This window comes from Delphinus delphis, chromosome 2, assembly GCF_949987515.2.
Source record: "Delphinus delphis chromosome 2, mDelDel1.2, whole genome shotgun sequence".
In the NCBI taxonomy this organism is placed as follows: domain Eukaryota; kingdom Metazoa; phylum Chordata; class Mammalia; order Artiodactyla; family Delphinidae; genus Delphinus; species Delphinus delphis.
The window spans coordinates 63,185,106-63,209,486 of NC_082684.1; the positions used below are offsets into that span (position 1 = coordinate 63,185,106).

At 37.8% G+C, this 24,381-nt stretch overlaps 1 protein-coding gene across 1 annotated transcript in view; it reads right to left on the reverse strand.

Moving 5' to 3' along the window:
- Positions 1-22,382, reverse strand: part of BRMS1L (BRMS1 like transcriptional repressor) — a 42,334-nt gene extending 19,952 nt beyond the window's left edge. Inside the window, exons 1-4 of the mRNA XM_060004670.1 lie at positions 21,660-22,382; positions 15,438-15,528; positions 11,513-11,640; positions 9,647-9,726 (exon numbers count right to left, since the gene is read on the reverse strand). Coding sequence (XP_059860653.1) covers positions 9,647-9,726; positions 11,513-11,640; positions 15,438-15,528; positions 21,660-21,801 — 441 coding nt within the window. The 5' untranslated portion in view covers positions 21,802-22,382. The remainder of the gene's footprint in view (positions 1-9,646; positions 9,727-11,512; positions 11,641-15,437; positions 15,529-21,659) is intronic.
- Positions 22,383-24,381: the final 1,999 nt, after the last annotated feature.

The following is a 24,381-nucleotide window of genomic DNA, read 5'->3' on the forward strand; positions in this document are numbered from 1 at the left end:
GGGTTTGTGCCCCGGTCCGGGAAGATCCCACAAGCCGCGGAGAGGCTAGGCCCATGAGCCGTGGCCGCTGAGCCTGCGCGTCCAGAGCCTGTGCTCCGCGACGTGAGAGGCCACAACAGTGAGAGGCCCACGTACCGCAAAAACAAAAACAAAAACAAAACAAAACAAAAAAAGACAGTATGGTACTGGCACAAAAACAGAAATATAGATCAATGGAACAGGATTAAAAGCCCAGAGATAAACCCACACACATATGGTCACCTTATCTTTGATAAAGGAGGCAAGAATATACAGTGGAGAAAAGACAGCCTCTTCAATAAGTGGTGCTGGGAAAACTGGACAGGTACATGTAAAAGTATGAAATTAGAACACTCCCTAACACCATACACAAAAATAAACTCAAAATGGATTAAAGACCTAAATGTAAGGCCAGACACTACCAAACTCTTAGAGGAAAACATAGGTAGAACACTCTATGACATAAATCACAGCAAGATCCTTTTTGACCCATCTCCTAGAGAAATGGAAATAAAAACAAAAATAAACAAATGGGACCTAATGAAACTTAAAAGCTTTTGCACAGCAAAGGAAACCATAAACAAGACCAAAGGACAACCCTCAGAATGGGAGAAAATATTTGCAAATGAAACAACTGACAAAGGATTAATCTCCAAAATATATAAGCAGCTCATGCAGCTCAATATCAAGAAAACAAACAATCCAATCCAAAAATGGGCAGAAGACCTAAATAGACATTTCGCCAAAGAAGATACACAGATTGCCAACAAAAACATGAAAGAATGCTCAACATCATTAATCATTAGAAAAATGCAAATCAAAACTATAATGAGATATCACCTCAAACCGGTCAGAATGGCCATCATCAAAAAAATCTACAAACAATAAATGCTGGAAAGGGTGCGGAGAAAAGGGAACCCTCTTGCACTGTTGGTGGGAATGTAAATTGATACAGCCACTATGGAGAGCAGTATGGAGGTTCCTTAAAAAACTAAAACTAGAACTACCATACAACCCAGCAATCCCACTACTGGGCATATACCCTGAGAAAACCATAATTCAAAAAGAGTCATATACCAAAATGTTCATTGCAGCTCTGTTTACAATAGCCAGGACATGGGAGCAACCTAAGTGTCCATCAACAGATGAATGGATAAAGATGTGGCACATATATACAATGGAATATTACTCAGCCATAAAAGGAAATGAAATTGAGTTATTTGTAGTGGGGTGGATGGATCTACAGTCTATCATACAGAGTAAAGTAAGTCAGAAAGAGAAAAACAAACACCGTATGCTAACACATATATATGGAATCCAAGGGAAAAAAAAAAGGTCATGAAGAACCTAGGGGCAAGACGGGAATAAAGACACAGACCTACCAGAGAATGGACTTGAGGATATGGGGAGGGAGAAGAGTAAGCTGTGACAAAGTGAGAGAGTGGCATGGACATATATACACTACCAAATGTAAAATAGATAGCTAGTAGGAAGCAGCTGCATAGCACAGGGAGATCAGCTTGGTGCTCTGTGACCACCTAGAGGGGTGGGATAGGGAATGTGGGAGGGAGGGAGACGCAAGAGGGAAGAGATATGGGAACATATGTATATATATAACTGATTCACTTTGTTATAAAGCAGAAACTAACACACCATTGTAAAGCAATTATACTCCAATGAAGATGTTTAAAAAATAAATAAAAATAAAGCTGGGGTTTCCTTGAGGGTATTTGCTGGTTATTGAATGGAGAGGCATCACTTTTAATGGCTATTTGGTTAAAAGAGAAAGATCTTGGGGGAAACTGGGATCCCTGCATGGTCCTCAAGGGTTACTACCTTTAGTGAAAAGGGCGACTGAAAAAATCCACCTGAGGGAAATCTATCTGTCTCAGCCTAGGCAATAAGTGGGGAAAAAAGTTTTCCCTGAAAATATGTTATCTTGGGCCTGATTTCTACATCTTTGGGATTCAAATATAGACCCTGCATCTTCCAGAAAATCCAAAGCCAGAAAGCAGTCATGTGGTGCTGGCATACCAGGATGCCTGGCTGAAACAACTCAGCGGAAATAAAAGCAGACACTATCTGAAGAGCTACAGCCTGTGTCCAAGGCTCACAGAATTGCTACCAATAAAACCTCCAGCATCAGAAAATAAGGAAATAAGGTGTGAGGTTTGGCAGAAATAAAAAACAGCAGAATTAGGCTCTGAAGGATGTCAGATAATGACTTATTGAATAAAAGTATGAATTAATTATTGCAATATGGAAAACCGAATAAGGCCTTACAGATGACTAATCACAGTTCCAGAAGACAGAAGGAAAGAAAATGGAAGACAGACAATACCAGAAAAGTTAACAACTGAGAAATTTCCAGAATTAACAGAGAACAAATTCTGAGATTCAGAAAGCACAACCAATCCAAGTCAGGAGAGAAAAATAACCTCTATGGAGACACACAGTAGAGAAACTGAAGAACAACAAAGAGAAGAGTTTTTGCAGCCAGTGAGGGGAAGGAAAAATTTATCTACAAATGACTGTAACCTTCTAGCACAGACTATGGAAAGTAAGATCCTAAAAACATTAACAGGAAATAACTGTCATCCTGGAATGTTATAACCCCCTAAACTGTCCTTTCACAATTTTTACAAATAAAGCTATTTTTGAACAAATAAAAACTGAGCTTACCACTAACAGACTCTCAGTGAAGGAATGCCTAGGATGTTCTTCAAGAAGCAGAAAATAGACCTGCAAGGAAGGGTTGCAATTCGAAAACAGTGAACAAGAAACTAGTAAACTGTGGATAAACCTAAAAAGAACTAAATTTACGAGATCAAAATAACGTCTCATCTAAAGTATGAAAAACAAGATGGAACTAAAATAGTAAACAACTATACCTTGTAATTTGAGAGGGAGTAACTGGAGTTAGAGTTCTAAGGTCCTTTATAGGAGTTCTAAGGAGGAGGACAGAGTTATTAATTAATATTTAGATTCTACTAATGTAGGTATGCATGTTAAAAATTTAAGGTAATCATTAAAATATAGAAATGGAAGGTATGGAGATAATCATTAAAATAGAAATAGAGGGTATAACTTTATGATGTATTTTTAAAACTCAATAAATCACACATACCTCCCAAAAAAGGTCAGGAAAGAATAAAAAAAGGATCAAGCAGAACAAACTGAAAACACAAAACAGGTTGGAATTAAATATCAAAATACTTACCATCAATATAATTGGACTAAATTTATCAGTTAAAAGACAGAGATTGTTAAAATAGATTTTATTTTAATTCAAGGTTTATGCTATTTACGAGTAATACACCCAAAATACAAGGTCAGAAAAAAGTGAGAGGAAAAAAAAAAGGATGAAAAAACCTTTTATCAGGAAAATTCCAAGCCAAGTAAAACTAGGGTAGCTGTTTTAACTATCAGACAAAATAGACTTTAAGGCAAAAATCACTGTTACAGAGATAGAAGGGTATAAAAAAAGGATAAAATGTTACATTTATTAAAAAATAAAAATTCTAAAATATGTGAGTCTGCTAATACAGACTCTCTCTCTCTCTCTCTCTTTCTCTCTCCCTCTCTCTCTCTCTCTCTCTCTCTCTCTCTATATATATATATATAAAGCAGAAACTGATAGAATGAAAGATATGGAAAATTAAAAATCCCATTTACAAGAGTATCAAAAATAATAGAATAATTAGGAATAAACTAAAGTGAAAGACTTGTATACTGACAACGTAAAATGCTGATGAAAGAAATTAAAGAAAACACAAATAAGTGGAAAGCCCATGTTCATGGATTGAAAGACTTAATATTGTTATTAAGACTTAATATTGTTAAAATGTCCATACTACCCAAAGCAATTTACAAATTCAATGTAACCTCTATCAAAATTCCAATGACTTTTTTTTTACAGAAATAGGAAAAACAATCCTAAAATTCATACGGAAACACAAAGGACCCCAAACAGCCAAAACAATCTTGAGAAAGAACAAAGCTGGAGGCCTCACATTTCCTAATTTTAAAATATATTACAAAGCTATACAAAATATATTACAAAGCTACTGTAATTTTAAAAATATGGTACTGGCATAAACATTTAGACGAATGGAACAGAATAAAGAACCCTGAGATAAACCCATGCATATATGGTCAACTGAACTTCAATAACGGTACCAAGACTACATAATGGGGAAAGGATAGACCTTCAACAAATGGTGTTGGGAAAACTGGAAAGCCACATGCAAAAGAATAAAACTTGACCCTTATCTTACACCATACACAAAAATCAACTCAAAATGGATTAAAGATTTAAATGTAGGACCTGAAACTGTAAAACCAATAGAAGAAAATAAGGAGGATAAGCTTTATGACATTGGTCTTGGCAATGATTTATTGGATATGACACCAAAAGCACAAACAAGACAACAAAAACGAAAAGATAAGTGGGACTATATCAAAACAAGAAAGCTTCTGCACAGCAAAGGAACAACTAGAGTGAAAAAGCAACCTAACAGAATGGGAGAAAATATTTGCAAATCATGTATCTAATAGGGGGTTAATATCCAAAATATGTAAGGAACTTGATTTAAAAAATGGGCAAAGGATTTGAATAGCCATTTCTGCAAAAAAAAACATAAAAGTGGCTGATAGGTACGTGAAAAGATGCTCAACATTACTAATCATAAGAAAATGCAAATCAAAATGACAATGAGGTATCACTTAATATCTGTTAGGATGCCTATATTCAAAAACCAAAAGATAATAAGTGTTGGTGAGGATATAGAAAAATTGGAACCTTTGTGCACAGTTTGTGGAAATGTAAAATGGTGTGGTCACTGTGAAAAACAGTATGGAGGTTCCCCAAAAACACTAAAAATAGAACTACCATATGGTCCAGCAATCCTACTTCTGAGTATATACCTAAAAGAACTGAAATCAGGGTCTTGAAAAGATATTTGCACTCCTATGTTCATTGCAGCATTATTCACAATAACCAAAATGTGAAAAACAACCTAAATGTACACTGAGGATGAATGGATAAAGAAAATGTGATATATACATACAATGAAGTATTATTCATCTTTAAAAAAAAGAAGGAAACCCTGCCATATGCTACAACATGGAAGAACCTTGACGACATTATGCTAAGTGAAATAAGCCAGTCACTTAAGGACAAAGATTGCATGATACCAATTATATGAGATATATAAACTAGTCAAACACATAGAAGCAGAGAGTAGAATGGTGGTTGCCAGGGGCTATGGGGAAGGGGAAACAGGGAGTTGCTGTTCAATGGGTATAAAGTTTCAGTTATCTGTGATGGTTAAGTTCTAGAGATCTGTTGTACAACAAATGTGCCTAGAGCTAACAATACTATATTACACATTAAAATTTGTTAAGAAGGTAGATCTCATGTTAAGTGTTCTTACCCTAATTTTAAAAAGAGAGAAAAGGGCTTCCCTGGTGGCGCAGTGGTTGAGGGTCCGCCTGCCTATGCAGGGGACGCGGGTTCGTGCCCCGGTCTGGGAGGATCCCACGTGCCGCGGAGTGGCTGGGCCCGTGAGCCATGGCCGCTGGGCCTGCGCGTCCGGAGCCTGTGTTCCGCAACGGGAGAGGCCACAGCGGTGAGAGGCCCGCCTTCCGCAAAAAAAAAAAAAAAAGAGAGAAAGAAAGAGAGAGAGCGGGTTGGGGGGAGGGAGGGAGGAAGGGAGGAAGGGAAGAAGGAAGGAAAGAAGGAAGGGAGGAAGGAAGACAGAGGAAAAAAGGAAAAAAATAAAACAAAACAAAGAAAAAGATGAAAGAAATTCCATGAGAGATGTTTCAACTGGGTGCTCTGGAATCATGAGCATTACAGCGTCTCTGGGACTGTACAATCCTTTTTGACCAAAGGAACTTGAGACAGTGGACATGCATTGTGAAGCATCTCATCATTAGCACCTTTGGTCTCCAGATCTCAAATTATGAATGACTTTACTATATTGAAAAGAACAGTATGTGAATTTTCTTAGGAAATGAAAGAAAACTAATATCAAAAATAAAAGAAATAAATACAAGGAGGTATTAACAAATCCACCATCACAGAGAGAAATTCTGCTCACCTTCCTCAGTAATTGAAAGATGAAGCAGACAAAAAAAAAAAGAGTGAGGAAACAATGCATATACTTATATAAATAAATAAATGAATAAATTGAAAGTGTTACGAGGAATGAGATATTTGCAGTTTCAAAGTACTTCTCCACTAAATACTTACTAATCACAATGAGAAAAAGTTAAGTATACTTAGAAAAACCTAGAAGACATCACTTAAACCAAGTGATCAGACTGTACATAACCTATCATGGTACATATCAAAATTGTGCACTGCCTATTAGAATTCAATGAGAAGAACACAGCATCATTGCTGTGATACTCCTACCAAAGATACAAAACCTGGTTCTAATCATGAAGAAACAGCAGACCAACTCAAAATTGAGGAACATTCTATAATATAACTGGCCTGAAATTTTCAAAAATGTAAAGATCATTAAAAAACCAAGGGAAGACTGAGGTATTGTTCCACACTGAAGGAGACTAAAAAGACAAGACAATTAAATGCAGTGACAAAGATAACATGTGATTCTGAACTGCATCTCTTTGCTATAAAGACTGCTATAGGGAAAACTGCTGAAACTTAAATGGAGTCAGAAGATTAGATGGTAGTAACAATATCAATGTACATTTCCTGATTTTGATGATTTTAGTCTGGTTATGTAAGAGAACATCCCTCATTTGTTTGAAATATTCATTATAGTATTCAGGGGTTATGGAGCATCATGTTGCCAACTCATTCTCATGTTCACCAAACAAGTTCTTTTGTACCTTCTTTCAACCCTACTATGAGATTGTTTTCAAAAATGCATCATAAAGACAAGATGTACTAAGCACTCATGGAACTGAAGATTGCAATGTTAAATATATGCTTCTATAGAAGAGAAAAATATGGAATATTCCTAACTTATTTTATGCATCTTGGAATCAAACAAAGATAATATAAGAATTAAAAATTAAATCTCACTTATTAACATAGAAATGAAGCTTCTAAACAAAATATCAGCAAACTGAATCTTGTAATGCACAAGAAAAATAATCATTCCAGGAATCCAAGGACAGTTTAACATTAGAAAATACATTAATAATTTAAGTGCAAAAAAAATGACTAATTCAACAGATGCAGACAAAAGTATTTAATAAACTCTAACAATATTTATGGGAAAATTCTTAGAAAAAAAGAAATAAATTTCCTTAACTTGATAAAAAGAGTATTTATTAAAACCAAACATCAAGTATCATACTAACTGGAAAACCATTAGAAGCATTCCCTTAAAGTCAAGAACACAGTAATGACCAGCTTTCACTGCTTCTATTCCAACATGTACTAGAGGTGCTATCAGTGCCATTAAGACAAGTGAAACAAGTAAGAAGAGATCAGAGGACTTCCCTGGTGGCACAGTGGTTAAGAATCCACCTGCCATTGCAGGGGACATGGGTTTGATCCCTGGTCTGGGAAGATCCCAGACCCAGATCAACTAAGCCCGTGTGCCATAACTACTAACGCTGCACTCTAGAGCCCGAGAGCCACAACTACCGCAGCCTGTGTGCCCTAGAGTCCACACGTTGCAACTACTGAGCCCACCGTGCTGCAACTACTGAAGCCTTCATGCCTATAGCCCGTGCTCCATAAGAGAGGCCACCACAATGAGAAGCCCGCACACTGCAACAAAGAGTAGCCCCCGCTTGCCACAACTAGAGAAAGCCTGTGCGCAACAACGTAGACCCAACACAGCCAAAAATAAATAAAATTTAAAAAAAAAGAGAGATCAGAAAGGAAGAAAAAAGTTGCTATTATTCACAAATGACATTAGTATCTACATGGACAATCTAAGAATCTGTAATTAAATTATTAGAATTAAGAGAGGTAGATAAGATTGGATATAATATCCATATATAAATTACTTTTCTATGCAGCAGCAGAAAATAAAAAGCAATTTTTTAAAAGTTGTTACTAAAAAAAACAAAAAAAATTAACAATAACAACTGTAAGAAGGAAAAGAGCAAGATAAAATTATTAGGGTATTGAGTTACTAAGAATTACTAGACTGAAAGCTGTAAAAAATGATGCTGTGACACTGGTGCAGAAAGAACCAAACAGACCAATGGAACAAATGAAAAAAAGCTAAAAACAAGCCAACACATATGTGGATATTTGATATAAAAAAGATGGGAGGGCTTCCCTGGTGGCACAGTGGTTGAGAGTCCGCCTGCCGATGCAGGGGACACGGGTTCGTGCCCCGGTCTGGGAGGATCCCACATGCCGCGGAGCGGATGGGCCCGTGAGCCATGGCCGCTGAGCCTGCCGGAGCCTGTGCTCCGCAACGGGAGAGGCCACAACAGTGAGAGGCCCGCGTACCGTAAAAAAAAAAAAAAAAAAAAAAAGAGATGGGATTGCTGATTAGTGGGAAAACAATGAAGAATATAATAAATAGTGTCGAGAATTACCTATCCATATGCAAAAAAGTAAAATTAGAGCCATACTTTAACCACACATAAAAATTAATTAAAGGCAGTTTAGCAATCTGTTAAAAAGCAAAATTTCAACTTTTAAAAGAAAATACATCATTTTACCTCAAAGTGGGGAAGACACAAAAAGCATCTATCATAAAGGAAAGATGATAAATTCAACTACATTAAAATGTAAAATTTTGTTCATAAGGTCATCAGAAAAAGTGAAAAGATATTCCATTGCCTGGGTAAAAATATTTGCAAAGCAAATAACCAGCAATGCATTTGTATCCAGAGTATATAAAGAACTTCTACAGTCAACGAGGAAAAGACTAAAAGCCCAAAGTAAAGGCAAAAGATATGAACAGGCACTTCTTAGGAAAGAAAATCCAAGCAGCCAGTACACACCAAAAGACGTTTCACCTCAATTATAACCAAGAAAATGAAATAACAAGCTCCATCATTTTTATACCTATATATTCTTAGTATTTTAATGATTTATGAAGATATGGTACATTAAAGTAAGATAAGAATCATCATAGAACGCGTCCTCTTATTTTCACTAGTATATTTATGATCTTGTCTAGGTTTTATGAAAAGTTATCTGCAAAATCAGCACTATGTTTTCAAATGCTATTCAAAATAAACACAACATACAGAATTTATTTTTCCCCGTAGAGAATTTTGCCCTAAGATGTGGAAACAGATCTAGAGATTGAGAAATTAATATAGCCCAACAATCTAACTGTACTACTGGATATACATTTTTTGAGCCTTGAATATTATACTAATTATACTATTTTCAGTGATGCCAGATGACATAATCATTAAAGTCTTTTTAAGGTAACAGTTGCAAAACTTCTAAAATTATATCACTTAGTTCTTTTCTATGGTCCCTTGTTTGTGTCCTATTTCCAATACAGCTTCCAGTGCAACTGTATTTAAAAAAAAAACAAAACGTACAAGTGCTGAGCTAAAGTACTATTTAATTTTGTTTCATTTAGTTTATTTACTATTTTAACTGCTGTACTCATAAGACTTGAAGAGTTGAAATCAGCTTAAAAGTTAAGCAAAATAACAGTACCTCACAATGCTGGCGAGAAGCTTGAATTTCACATTCATATTTGTTCTTTACAGATTCTAAGCAGAGCTCTCTATAGATTCCTGCAACCAAACACAATTACTCTGATTATGTTAGCAATAAGGAGTTTCAATATCACTTCCCTACAGGAATTCTGTCCTAACTATTTTATAAGATGAATCAAGAAGAAACTGGCAAGTGAGTCTAACTTTACCTTTAAAAACTAAAAATAAAAGGCTCAGTTAAAATATATATCAAAGAAGACTAGAAAACTAATAAGAGTTTAAGTGCTAGAAAAAAACTACACTGCAATTTTTAGTTCTTACTCATTTTTCTAAAGAATACTCCTAAATGTTTGATAGAGAATGATTAAAATGAAAATAAAACTCTTCACCTATGAAAAACAATCTCTTGGGATTCATAAGGGAAACAGAGTCAATAAGCTCTGGTTTCTTAATCATATATACTCAAAGGAACAACTGGATACCATAACCATCAAAACCACTAGTTTTTAACTATTATTTATCTTCAGAGTCCAAAGCTTCCAAGAGGATTAAATGTAGAAACTAATATAACAAAATTTATAAACTGATACGAGGTTTGAGTGCTCCTAACAGGGCTTTACCTAGAGAATGGATGCTCAAGTGAGTTTAACTTAGAGGTACCAAGACAACAGCATAAAATAGGCACCATGGTCATGCAAACATGCCATCACAAAAATGGCAAATAAAGAGGTCGAGATGTATATGCTTAACTGTATGCCATAGTTGCCCCTAGAAATGTAATTCTGTTTCTTGTATAGAAAAGGCAAGGGACAGATATCTGGAACTATGCCATCAGCAACACATTCACACACACTACTTTTTGTACAATCAAAAAGTAAAGGAGGCTGCCTAACAGAAAAGTGAATAATTGACTGAAGTAATATTTCCTAAACATCCACTAAGTCTCACTTAGTGCTTTTAGAATGTCCAGGAAAATTAAGGACATGTTTACTTTTAAGGGTGTGCTAAGCCAATATGCAAAGACAGCAGATTAAGCATCACATCATCTACATACTTAATACTAAGCACTCAAGAATAAAATTTGGTTTAAGGTGGATTTAGTACAAAGATAACCTATTATCAACAATGCCTTAGGTATTATACAACAGGTACATGAGGATCAATTAGTGTCCCTCAAAAAGAAAACAATCGGCATCTCCATTAATTAAATTTCAGTTTTTAGTTTGACTATGAAAAATCATTAAGTGACCTTCAAATAGATATATCCCTTGTTATGCGTGGTAGGACACAATTCTGAGGCCAGATCCCAGTTACAAACAGAAGGCTGAAATTTAACCACACAAATATAGTACATCTTCATTTAGTCACAGCCACAAATGAGTCATCAAACTTATCAAAATAAAAACTCATGTCTAAACTGTAGGTTTGAAGGCGAATTCTCTGTTCTTTAATATCCTGATCAAACATTTAAAAAATGTTTTTACAAATAAAAAATCCTTATCACTCTTACAGATGAAAAATACTGAGGACTTAAATTGAACCTTAATAGGAAATTAAACTGCGATAGTAATAGTATCTCTTAATGAAAGTATCATGGTTTCTAATTGTTTCACATGTGTTTCACCCTCTCAACAACACTGTGAGCAATTTGAGGGCTTTTTTTCTTTTTTCAAGCCCTTACAGTAGCAGAGAAAAGCATGAGGCATTTAATAAATAACTGTGGGCTGACTGACAGTGAAATACTCTGGTCAACGTAAATACAGTTGTACTTTCATTAACAACAACCGCTCACTTGATAAACACCTTTTAAGTCTATTGAAGAGTTCATTTTCTACTATATGGAAAAGATGTTTCACTTTCCTACCTGCTACCTTTGTACGAATTTGCATATTTTCTTGTAAAGTTGCCAGTGGTTCCAAATATTCTGGTGCTTTTCCAGCTATGACTTCTTGTAGTTTTGCATCCACCTGACTTAATCGTTCTTTATAAAGTCTTAACAAAGCAAAAATTAAGATATTAATTTTAAAAGCCCAACAAAGGCTAACAATTTACCATTTCTATACATTCTCTTCTTAATATCATTCATATTCTAATAGCCTACCAAATGTATTTTTGCCTTGCTCTCAAGTGAAGAGAAGAATGCAGTTACATTATTTGGCTTTATGCACATAATCACAAAGAAATGTCTTTCTATTTTTTAGATATATCACTCTTTAATAGTTAACTTACAATACAAAAAATACAACTGAAATAACCACTTTTGGTCACTCTAGATGTTTTTGTTTTAACTGCAGAATAAATCAATTCTAAGAGAAAAGGTCAAATAAACACTGAGTTTAAAAAAAAATCATTTTGAATAATTTAGATACAGGCATTACTAGTTTTCAAAAATAAATAATTCCCTGTCTCCTCTCCGAGTTTCCTGAAAAGCAGTCAGTATTACAATATTCAGCCTACTTGATTTTTAAAAGAACAAAGAAGAAGTAGAGTGATGAAGGTAAAACGAATGGCTAGAGAACTTGTGATCTGGCATACTCAGTTCTTCTAGACTGCAAATGAAGAAGATATAACAATGAGTTGCTCAATAGATCGGGGAGTGAAAAGTGGGGCAAGGAATCCCTGTTGCTCTATTTATGAGTCCACATACAAATACTCCTAATTTACCAGCTGTCATCCCAATACCTTTAGCTTGATTATCAAAGACAGTATGTGAGACAACTCAATGTTTATTTTTAGCAATAATCCTGCAGGACAGAACTAACTCTTTTTTAACAGGAAAATGTTTAAATTGTCATTCTTTATGAAAGGCACTTCTAACCCTGGCTTTGTGGCATTTCAAGGGCATCCTAAAATTTCAAAGCAAACAATTTAAGGTCATTTTGTAAAATTTTTTTGCCATTTATTACTTCATCATAGGTGAAGAATATGTCATATACATCACAAGGATGGCATCTAGTAACTTCCAAAAGAAACCACTGCTTATGCTTGTAGGTGTTCGTATAAATAGCAGTTGGCTATTGAAAACATGATGATACCTGGCTTTCATATAAAATTCCACTCTTACCTCTTGAAAATATAAACCAATACAATTAAGGCAACTAATATTAATTGTCTACTATTGGCCATTATAATTAGCATAGAGATTTATACAATGATTCTAAAGGAATAAAGCAAATTTGAGTGTTAATACAATAACTATTCTTTTTTTCAAACAAAAAGGGAAAAATTATCTGAATTAACTGCCAAAATAATACGTTATCACATCTGGGTTAAATTTTTCTAAAACGCAACATACAATGTGTGAAGTCAGAAAAGTACAACATGATACTTATAGTTTTTGAAGTTATAAATACAACTTTAGGCAAAATGCTAAAAATCTGATAAAAAAGATGACTGCCCCTGAAAATCAAACTCATACAAAATACTGATAAGGTATCCTGAATAGGTGAACATCTTGAATGAAGAGGATATGTGAATGAACGATATTCAATTAGCTCACTTTTAAAAGAATAGATTCCTCAAAATCAGTATAATTTCTACAGCCTTGGAATCCAAGTATAAACTCATCAAAGGCAAGGATCATGAGTCCCTCAGCAGCAACCACAATACTATTCGCAGAATAGAAGCTCAATTAACGTTTGTTGGATGTTGAACGCTGAAATGAATGGAAACTTGGATGGCACAAGTTCCTCTATCTTTTTAAGGAGGTGGAAAAACTCACCTTCCACCACTTTACAAACTGCAAATTGTGGATTTTCTGCCTTAGGAATGGAGTGCTACTGTGCCCTGTAGTAGCAGAACAGGCAAAGCAGGGTATTTATTACTACTATTATTATTATTACTATTATTATTATTATATTTCCCACCTCTGCCAAAGAGGATTTGAGACAGCTTACAGAGATACACAGTATGACAAAATAAAAATAAAACACAAAGCAATGGGGCAAGACAAAAAAATAATTATAAACCTGGTGCCAAGATTTTTCTTTTCTAAAACATATTTCTAGATTCCAATTCCTTGAGAAAGAATCCTATTAAATAGTGGTAATGGGTCTACTTTTAACACTTTCAGAAATGAATAAAGCTGGTAGGGGGAACTGGCTGGTGGTCATAGTGAGCCATGAGAAAGTAATAATCAAGACAATTGCCTGCCCCAAGGTGAACAAGATTAGTCCAAATGACTCACTAGATGCAAAGTTCTCCTACGTAATATATTATACTAGCGCTTCACAGCAATTTTCATGTCTTGGATAACCATAAAAGGCACTTTAAAAGCTCAATAGGTGTATCTTAAATAATTGTTTAAGAATTATTCACTCACGGATTACTTGTGCTAAAATACAAAAATACAAATTTGCTTCCTCTTTTCCAGAATGATCCCAAATGAACTGAATGAACTCTCCATGTTGCCCAAATAATGGATTCCTGGGGATCCAAACTAATTTTAATTTCAAATTAATAATGTAAATCTTTAGAATAAGAAAATATCATGTTTTTTAAAGCCACAATTTTAAACTTTGGATTATTTTGGATTGCTTATATTAATTTGTTGCACTAGCAGGGAACATTATCTATATATTCATCTCTAATACCAGTGAAAGTTAAGACCAGAAATGGCATAAATCCAGCAGGATTCATATGGTAACCAAACCTGTCTTATTTTAGTCTGGCAATTTCAGATATTAAATGGGCTTTCATCTCTTCTTTGGGCCTCTCTAGGGAAGAAGTAGAAGAAAAGGAATAAGCAGCAAAATCACGAAGGATTCATAAACTGAAGGGCCAGCTTCTGAATAAGTTAAGGTGTCTTTCTCTCTTTCATTTACAATTCCTAAAATGTAGCTTGCCCCATAACCTTGCCAGCAAGTTCCAAACTGAAAGCTCACCTTTAAGATTTTTTTTTCATCTGCATCTGCATCTATTCTGTTCTCTCAAATCACTGGGGCCCATTCTTGCGTTACCAACTTTACATAAGAGTTCTGGCATTATAAGCAGGGGGAAAAAAATAATATCTAATAAACATGCACTACATGCCAGACAAATGGCTGAGAATTTTACAGACTGCTCATTCAATCTTTACAGTAGATAATAACGAATCTCTTATTATACCTTTGAAATCTGTCCAGAAAGCCTGGATTCAGAGCCTATGCTCTTTCTATTCCACTACAGTTCCTCCAAAGTAATGTGCCTTAGTGGAAGGGACACCACAGCACTTTCTGCACTAGGAGGCAGAAAGCCTGGCTTAATTTATCACTTTCTGAAGAACTATGAACAAATCACTTAACCTCTCTGAGCATCAATCTTCTCATGGGTAAATTAGAGATAAGACTATCTATCTCCCAACCTTACAGAGAAGCAAACTAAATAATGCGTGTGAAAACACGTAATGTATATATTACCCAATGTTAAGATATAAACAAAAATCACTATGCCATCTTTGGGAAATATCTCTCTTATTCTCACAATTTTAAAATGCTATCTTTATCCAATTATTTAACAAAGGAATAAATGAAGCAGATTAGAATCAAGGGTGCAACAACCCAGGAAAACATTTTCATTACCAACCCCACATAAAAATCTTATTATATCCCCCCCAAAAACAGCCTCAAAACCCTTGATTAGTTAATGAGGCCTTCAGCAGGCAAACAATAGCCAAAGCCTTTTTCAGATCAGTCGGTCCCATAAAACACGAAAAGGAAAATAGTTTAGAGTGAATATAATTTCTCCCATGCTACTGTACACGTGACAAGGTTAAGATTCGGTGACAATGACCTTCTGAAGTCACTACTTACTGATCCTTGAGATCGGTAAACTGTTTTTCAAGATTGGACATTTCATCTAAACATTCCATTCTTCTTCTTTCACAGTCTTCATCATCCATTTCTGTTAGTAAAAGGCAAATATCAAAGATAAAATTAATTTTATGTTCCAAATATATCTGAATGTTAATTCAAATGGTAAAAAAAAAACACTGAAATATGAAGTTAGATATGCAAGGCCTACATTCAGCCTTAAAATACATATTTACCAAAAATAATTTCCACTATAGATTTTAACCTAAAATACAGATGAATTAAAACTATAACAGTCTCTAGACCTTCTTATTTTTATTCATTTTTAAATCATTTTAAAGGGCCGACATTAAACTGTGACTATGAAGTAATTAACCCACTTTTGGTCTGTTTTCCACCAAATCACGAGAACTTAAGCACCAAGATGATTATGTCCTTTAAAGGTTAATATTGCTCAAAAACACTTATGGAATTCTTCTTTCAGCACTGCTCACAAAGATGATTTGCGATTCAAATAAAAAAGAAGACTAATCTCATTATGTTTACCACAGAATATCTTGGTCTCCTACTCTTATATTCCCATTGATCCCTCTCCCCAAATTACTGTCAGTCAGTGCGAAAGAGGAAAATGAGGAGAAAAACAAGCAAACTTTTCAAGGAAAGCAACTGTTAGTTACCAGCTCTGTCCTATATTTCATATCTTCTATTTTTACATCACATACAGTTGACAATAACAGAAGCTCAAAATGATGTGCATATTGATCATCATCAAATAAAGGTCAAACTATGAGAAAGAGTTAAATTATGTTCAGTTATCTTCCAATAGTGAGGAAGTATACAATTTTTTTTAACTCTTCTGAAACAGATTAAAATTATTTCTGGCTCCTAATAGCTTATTCCTTGGCTATTTAAAACGTGGTCCCTCAAGACGACTCACTCCCCAATATCTCTGGATAGTTTTTCTGTAGCCTTAGGACCGGCCCAGTACCAAGGCTGGAGAAGAATAAAACTGTGGAAATTTAACATGCAAGACATATGGTAGAAAAGAAATGCTTTCACAACATGCAAAACTGCAAAGTTTATTTAAATAATTTCTTTGCACTTAAAATTTTGACTTGTAGTTCACAAATTAAGTTGTTCATTATTTTCTGGGATAGAATAAAAAACAGTGAAAAATCACAAGGGTCAACATAAAAATTAGAGAGGCAGAATTTTAGTAAATAGATGTCATATTGCGAGATTCTAGCTCCCATAAAAATTAAAATTACAAAAAAAACAACACTTGAAGATAAAATGTTTTACAGATCTAGGAAATGTATTCACATATAGTATAGATGTTCTTTCTCTGTATTCCTCACTTTTGAAATCTCACCTATTTTCATGACTAGGAAGATGACTTCCAAATTATGCTTCCCATACCAGGCAGGTCCCAACGCCACATTTCTACCTATCAGTTGGGCACTCTGACTTAGGAAATACACCAACAGGACCTCAAAAACAACATGTTTGTAATACTCTATCCTCCACCTTCATCTCAAATCTTTTACTTGTCTATTTCTGTTCATGCTACCACCATTCTCCTTGTATCTGGGTTTTTCTTCTTACCTTGACTCTTAAACTTGTAGTGATCAATCCTACTATCTGCTTTTTTTGAAATCTTTCACATCTGTATCTTTTCCTTTTCTAGCTCAAATCCTTCTCCCAACCAAACTGGTTTTCTCACTTTTTTGAATAAGCCTTACGATCTGGCCTTTGCACTTTTTCTTATACTCCTCCTTCTATAGCAGGGGTCCCCAACCCCCGGGGCCATGGACTGGTACCACATTAGGAACCGGTCCCCACAGCAGGAGGTGGGCAGCAGGCGAGCAAGCAGAACTTCATCTGTCTTTATAGCCACTCCCCATCGCTCGCATTACCACCTGAGCTCCACCTCCTGTCAGATCAGCAGCGGCATTAGATTCTCATAGGACCACAAACCCTACTGTGAACTGCGCATGCAAGGGATCTAGATTACGCACTCCTTATGAGAATCTAATGCCTGATGATCTGAGGTGGAGCTGAGGCAGTGATGCTAGCACTGGGGAGCGCTGCAAATACAGATTATCATTAGCAGATAAGTTTGCACAGAGACCATAATAAATCAATTGCTTGCAGACTCATATCAAAACCCTGTCAGTGGGACTTCCCTGGTGGCACAGTGGTTAAGAACCCACCTGTCAATGCAGGGGACATGGGTTCTATCCCTGGTCCAGGAAGATCCCACATGCTGCAGAGCAACTAAGCCCATGCACCACAACTAATGAGCCTGCACGCCACAACTACTGAGCCCACACATCGCAACTACTGAAGCCCGCATGCTCTAGGTCCCACATGCCACAACTACTGAGGCCGAGTACTGCAACTACTGAAGCCCACACGCCTGGAGCCCGTGCTCAGCAACAAGAGAAGCCACTGCAATGAGAAGCCCGTGCACTGCAATAAAGAATAGCCCCCACTTGCCGCAACTAGAGAAAGCCTGCATGCAGCAACGAAGACCCAACACAGCCAAAAAATAAGTAAAATTTTAAAATTTTTTTAAAAAAACCCTATCAGTGAGTGGCAAGTGACAATTAAGCTGCATCTGATGGCAGGCTTTATAGTGGCAAGTGAGTTGATGTACTTCAATTGTACAGCTGCATCTTGTGGCAGGCTTTAAGTCAGAATCCGACACTTATTTTAGTCCGCACATGGCCCACCCATTATTTTATTTACCACTTCCATCCGTGCTTCTTTCCCCCACTGTGCACTTGTCTCAGTCACAGTTTTGGTAAGCCCACAAGCTAACCCTAGCCAAAATGAGTAAAGAACAAATATCGCTGAAGAGCTTCTTTGAAAAGGGGGAAAGACCCAATGATGAGACAGCAGAAGACTCTAAGACTACCAACAAAAAGAAAGCTGGGTTTAAAAGAAAATACCAAGAGTCCTACTTAAATTACAGGTTCGTTGCAACAGGTGATTTACATTTTCCAAGCCCACTTTGTATAACATGTGGCGACCAGCTATCCAACGAAGCCATAAAACCTTCAAAACTGCTTCACAACATGGACACCAAGCACCCTGCATTAAAAGACAAGCCTTTGGAGTTTTTCAAAAGAAAACGACGTGAACACGAAGAACAGAAGCAATTACTGAAGGCCACCACTTCATCAAATGTGCCTGCACTGAGAGCATCATTCTTAGTGGCTAAACGTATTGCTAAAACTAAGAAGCCTTTTACTATTGATGAAGAGTTGATCCTGCTTGCTGCTAAGGACGTTTGTCGTGAACTTTTAGGAGAGAATGCAGTTCAAAAGGTGGCACGTAAAAAAAAAAAAAAAAAAAAAAGGTGGCACGTGTTCCTCTTCCGGCTAGCACCGTAACTAGATGAACTGATGAAATAGCACAGGATATCAAGGCACAATTATTAGAGAGGATTAATGAGTCACCGTGGTACACAATCCAGGTTGATGAATCTACCAATATTGACAACAAGGCAACAATGCTTGTTTTTGTGCAATACATTTTTCAGGAGGATGTGCATGAGGATATGTTATGTGCACTTTTGTTGCCAACCAATACCACAGCTGCAGGACTATTCAAGTCTTTGAATGATAACAGGAAAACTGAATTGGTCATTTTGTGTCAGTATATGCATAGACAGAGCGGCTGCCATGACTGGACGGCTTTCTGGTTTCACTACTCGGGTCAAAGAGGTTGCTTTTGAATGTGAGTCTACGCACTGTGTCATCCATAGAGAAATGCTGGCTAGCCAAAAAATGTCACCTGAACTTAACAACATTTTTCAGGATATGATTAAAATTATCAACCACATTAAAGTACATGTCCTTAACTCATGTCTGTTCACGCAGCTCTGTGAGGAGACGGACACACGTCTTCTCTTATACACAGAAGTGAGATGGCTTTCTAAAGGTAGATCACTGGCCAGAGTTTTTGAGTTATGAGAGCCGCTCCAGAGATTCCTTTTAGAAAAACATTCACCAATGGCAGCACATTTCAGTGACACAGAATGGGTCGCAAAACTTACTTGGTGTGACATATTCAACCTGCTCAACGAACTCAACCTGTCACTTCAGGGGAGAACGACAACTGTGTTCGAGTCAGCAGATAAAGTGGCTGCATTCAGAGCCAAACTGGAATTATGGGGGCGACGAGTGAACACTGGGATTTCTGACATGTTTCAAACATTAGCAGAGATTTTGAAAGAGACTGAGGCAGGGCCTTCTTTCTCCCAGCTGGTGCATGATCACCTATCTCAGCTTTCTAAAGAGTTGAACATTACTTTCCAACCACAAAAGACCCCAAAACTGGGAAGAAATGGATCCGCGACCCATTTGTGAATAAGCCAGGTGAAATCGACTTTGTCAATGCTAGAAGAGGATCAACTGCTTGAGATCGCAAATGACGGTGGCCTTAAAAGTATGTTTGAGACAACTTCAAATCTCCATAGGTTCTGGATTGAAGTCAAGGCGGAATATCCTGAAATTGTCACAAAAGCACTGAAAAGCCTGCTTCCATTTCCAACTCTTATCTTCATGAAGCAGGGTTTTCTGCAGTGACAGCAGCCAAAACAAGATCACGGAGTAGACTGGACATAAGCAACACACTACAGGTGTCACTGTCTCCCATCACCCCCAGGTGGGACCATCTAGTTGCAGGAAAACAAGCTCAGGGCTCCCAGTGACTCTGCATTACGGTGAGTTGTATAATTATTTCATTATATATTACAATGTAATAATAACAGAAATAAAGTGCACAATAAATGTAATGGGCTTGAATCATCCCTAAACCATCCCCCCCTCCCCGGTCCGTGGAAAAATTATCTTCCACGAAACCAGTCCCTAGTTCCAAAAAGCTTGGGGACCGCTGTTCTATAGAAACACCTGAACATTACCACTCCAATCCAAGTTCTACCCATTCTTTGAGGTAATTTAGGTAACCCCACCTTCTTCATCTAGCCTTTGCTGACCACCCTATACTGAAAAGATTTCCTCTGCCTCAATTCCTACAGTATTGTTTATAGTTAAGCATTTGTTTGGCAATTTAATCAAGTGGTGACCTATGACAGCTCTTTAATTGCAGTCAGATTATAACTATTTATAGCTCACAATGAGTAGAACCCAGTACTGCACAAGGAAGTCACTCAGAAATACTTATTTTGGGGTGGTTGATTTATTGACTGAAATTACATACTTCCATGGAGGTTTCCTTTGAAAGGCAAACCTGAAAAGAGGGTGTCAGGGTGCTGACAGACTGTCATCAACTTGTCATCAATCCTTGCTTCACATGGCCAAAATCAGGACAAGACAAAGAAATAAGTCTCATCTTCATCATATGGATAAAAGGAAAAGAATCCAGGTAATCACAAATTCCATGTTTTTTAAATAACCATTACTAAAAGTTTGCAAAAATTCACTTGTGGTGTTAACCTGCCCTCCTCTACCCCACCCCACCTTCCCCCCCGAAAAAACAAAACTAAAATAGCCCAAAGTTAGAAAAGATTGCAGGAAAGAAAAGATTTGGAGAATTTCAAAGTTGCCAAAAATCAGCCAATTTATAAGCATATGAAGATCCCCAATCACCCCTGATGTTAGGCTCTTCTTAGTCTTGACAAGTGCAGAGATATGCTGTAAACGGTCCAGCTCCCACGTCAGCCCCTCGAAAGAGCACTAATATCAAGTGCTGACACGCTGACTTGGAAGCTGAGATTAAAAAATTCTAAGCCAGCCAAGAGCCAATACAAATCTACCCTCGGCTCCGACAACCCACCCACGTTGACAAGTAAGGGTTGCAAAGGTGCAAAATAAGAAGTCGGTGGTCTGGGGAGAGGAGGCATTTGCAGGGTCTCCCAGACAAGATGCGGCACATTCCTCGCTCCGGATAGCCCCGGGCACTACCCAGAGATTCCCAAGGGCGGGGCGGACCGCGAGCAGGACCGCGCAGCGTACGGGAGCTGGGCGAGTCCAGGCCCGGGCCCTGCCCCGCCCCGCCAACCGGGACCCGCCAGGAGCCGGGCAGCGCCCAGCGAACAGTCCGGGTGCCAGGGAGAGCTGGGAGCCAGTCTCCGCCCCTTCCCTCTCTCTCCTCCCCGTTCTCCCAGCAGGACGCAGCTGCCCGGCGTGCGGAGAGCGGCCTGTCGCTAGCCTGGCGCGAGGACTCGGGGTCCCAGCCCGCTGGGTCGCGTACCTGAGCTATCTCCATCCTCGGAGACCGACGAGCTCTCGGTGTCCTCGTCCTCGGAGCTGCTCCCCTCGTTTTCGGCGTAGTCCACCTCCATCTCATCGTGATGGTTCGTCTCCTTCTTATCCCCTCGGGAATGGACTGGCATTTTCCAGCCGCGCCGTCGCTTCCCACTCCCGGCGCCCAGCCCGGCCACCGCCGCTTCAGAGAAGGGCGCGCCGAACGCCCCGACCCACCCAGCGGCCGAGCTTTTTCTGACCCCCCTCGGCTCCTCCCCGCCCCCGCCGGAGCCTCACAACCTAACCCACAGGCTTTGCGCTGGGAGCTCTGCCATTGGTGGAGGCAGTCCTCCGAGCCTGGGGCTGGAGCTTGTCCTGCTCGGGTCCGGTTGGTTGCCGGTAATTACGGTGCGGCCTCGCGGTATGTGTCGGGAGTTGTAGTCCTTACTGCTCAGACCTGTAGGGGCCGCCAGCTTCCAAGCTTCAACAGTCCTGATCACTTCTCCCCTCTGGACTTCAAGTCCCACAAGGCACGAAAGCTGCCAGAGTCGATCGCAGTTTATAAACTAAACAGAAACAGATTGTGAGAATTTGGTCTGTATTGATTCTTTTCCCGCCAAGTGATTGAGCTCCCAGGCCGTCCAAGATGTTTCTGTCAGACGAAAAGATCTTTTGCCTGAGGTTTTTTCCTCCTCTTTGAGGATACGGGAACTGGAGAAATGTCTCTTTACCTAAGCACTTTTATTTACTACTAATAAACTATTATTTAATTAATTTCTGCAGGCAACTTGCACTTTCTATGTTGCACAAAAGTCTTTAAATTGTTATTGAAACTTTTGCAATCCATAATATGGAAGGAAAGGAAGTTTTATCTTGGCACTTTTCTCTAGTATGTTTTGCATTATTTTTTACCATTTGCAGCCTGAAAATGCTACCAATCTTAACTTCAGTTTTCAAAGAAAAATACATATTTGACTTAATGAAATGTTATATTTTATCAATGGTAGGGATGATAGACAAGGAAAACTCATTAAATATAATCATAATAACATACTAATTGACCACTTTTACTCTATATCAGGTACCCTGGTAAGTTCTTTAAATGAGTTATATTGAGTTAAATTCTCAATTTAATAGCCCTGAGGTAGTTGCTATTATTATACCCATTTTACAGATGAGGAAACTTTACTTGCAGACAAACCTAAAAACGGTATTTTATCAATTATAAAGACAGGGCTTCTTCCTGAAGTGGCAATTTGCTATTGACAGAGATTTCATAGAATATTGTGGGTTGTACAGCATTTCTCAAACACAAGGCCCAAAGACATTTGACAGAGAATGATAAGAGTATCCAAGCATAAATTTATTAAAGTTAGATTTGGAATTTAATGACAGAAAACATTTCAAGGGCTATCCATCTCTTGGCTTAGATCCAAATTATGGGGCTTTTATTATCTAGTGTCAGCCTACTTGTCAGCCTACTCTTCTTACTGTAGTCTCCAAAACTGAACTCCTCAATTGATAAACACACAAATTGTTTCCCATTTCAATGTTTCTGCATATCCTATTCTCTCTGCAACCCTCTTCCACTCCTTTTTTTCAAAGCCACTTTCCTGACAACGTTCATCACCAGCAGCACCTCCACCATTCAGTACACACTCCTGTGCCTTCAGGTTGCTACTGTACTTTGTACTTTGCAACTTTGTACTTGTTTCTGTCCAACTGTATTGTGAATTGTTTAGCAGATGCATCTCACCTATTGGATTGTGAATTCCTTGAGAACAGGGACTGTCTTATTCTGGGATGCAATTTCGGAGGCAAGCATGTGAGTACATGCACGTACATTATGTGAGTGGTGTGGACTAAAGCGGGGCAGCTGCTTTTAGCTCCAGCCAATTGTTGCTACATCAGAATTCTGGCCTAGATGTCAAATCTTCCAGTTTTCAAGAGAAACTGGAAATTTAGATCTCTATGTGAAATAACCAGATTTGTAAACATTATCTCAAGTGCATTTTTTTTTTTTTTTGCTGTTGTTTTGGTTTGGTTTGGTTTATTAAACTCCAGACCAAACAAAAACAGCTGTGGATAAAATCCCTGGCCTCTGTTAATCTCTGTTATATCAGCAGCTAGCAGAGTATGTGCTAAATAGTAACAATCACTTAGATTTCTGGTCACTATGTGCCAAGCACTGTTACATGCTTTAAGTACATTAATTCATTTAATCCCTATAACAACTCTATGAAGTAGATATAAAATTATGCCTTCTATTTTGTAGATATGGAAACTGAAGCTCAGAGCAGTTAGGTTACTTGGCCAAGGCCACACAGCTAATAAATAGCAGATTTAAGATTTGAATTTGAGTAGTCTGACATCAGAGCCTGCACTCAACTACCAGTATACAGTGCCCCTGTAACAGGTGCTTTCTATGTTTCTGCTGTTTAAAGGAAAACAGAAGGAAGTTGGGAGAGGAGGCATAGATTCTAGCCCTGGTTCTGCTAGTAATCAACAATTCAATTTGGCAAATCACACGATCTCTGGTCACTTGTAAAATGAGAAGTTTGTATTAATGTTATCTTTAAGTTCTCTTCTGGGGCTTCCCTGGTGGTGCAGTGGTTAAGAATCCGCCTGCCAATTCAGGGGACACAGGTTCTAGCCCTGGTCCGGGAAGATCCCACATGCCTTGGAGCAACTAAGCCTGTGCGCCACAACTACTGAGCCCACACGCCACA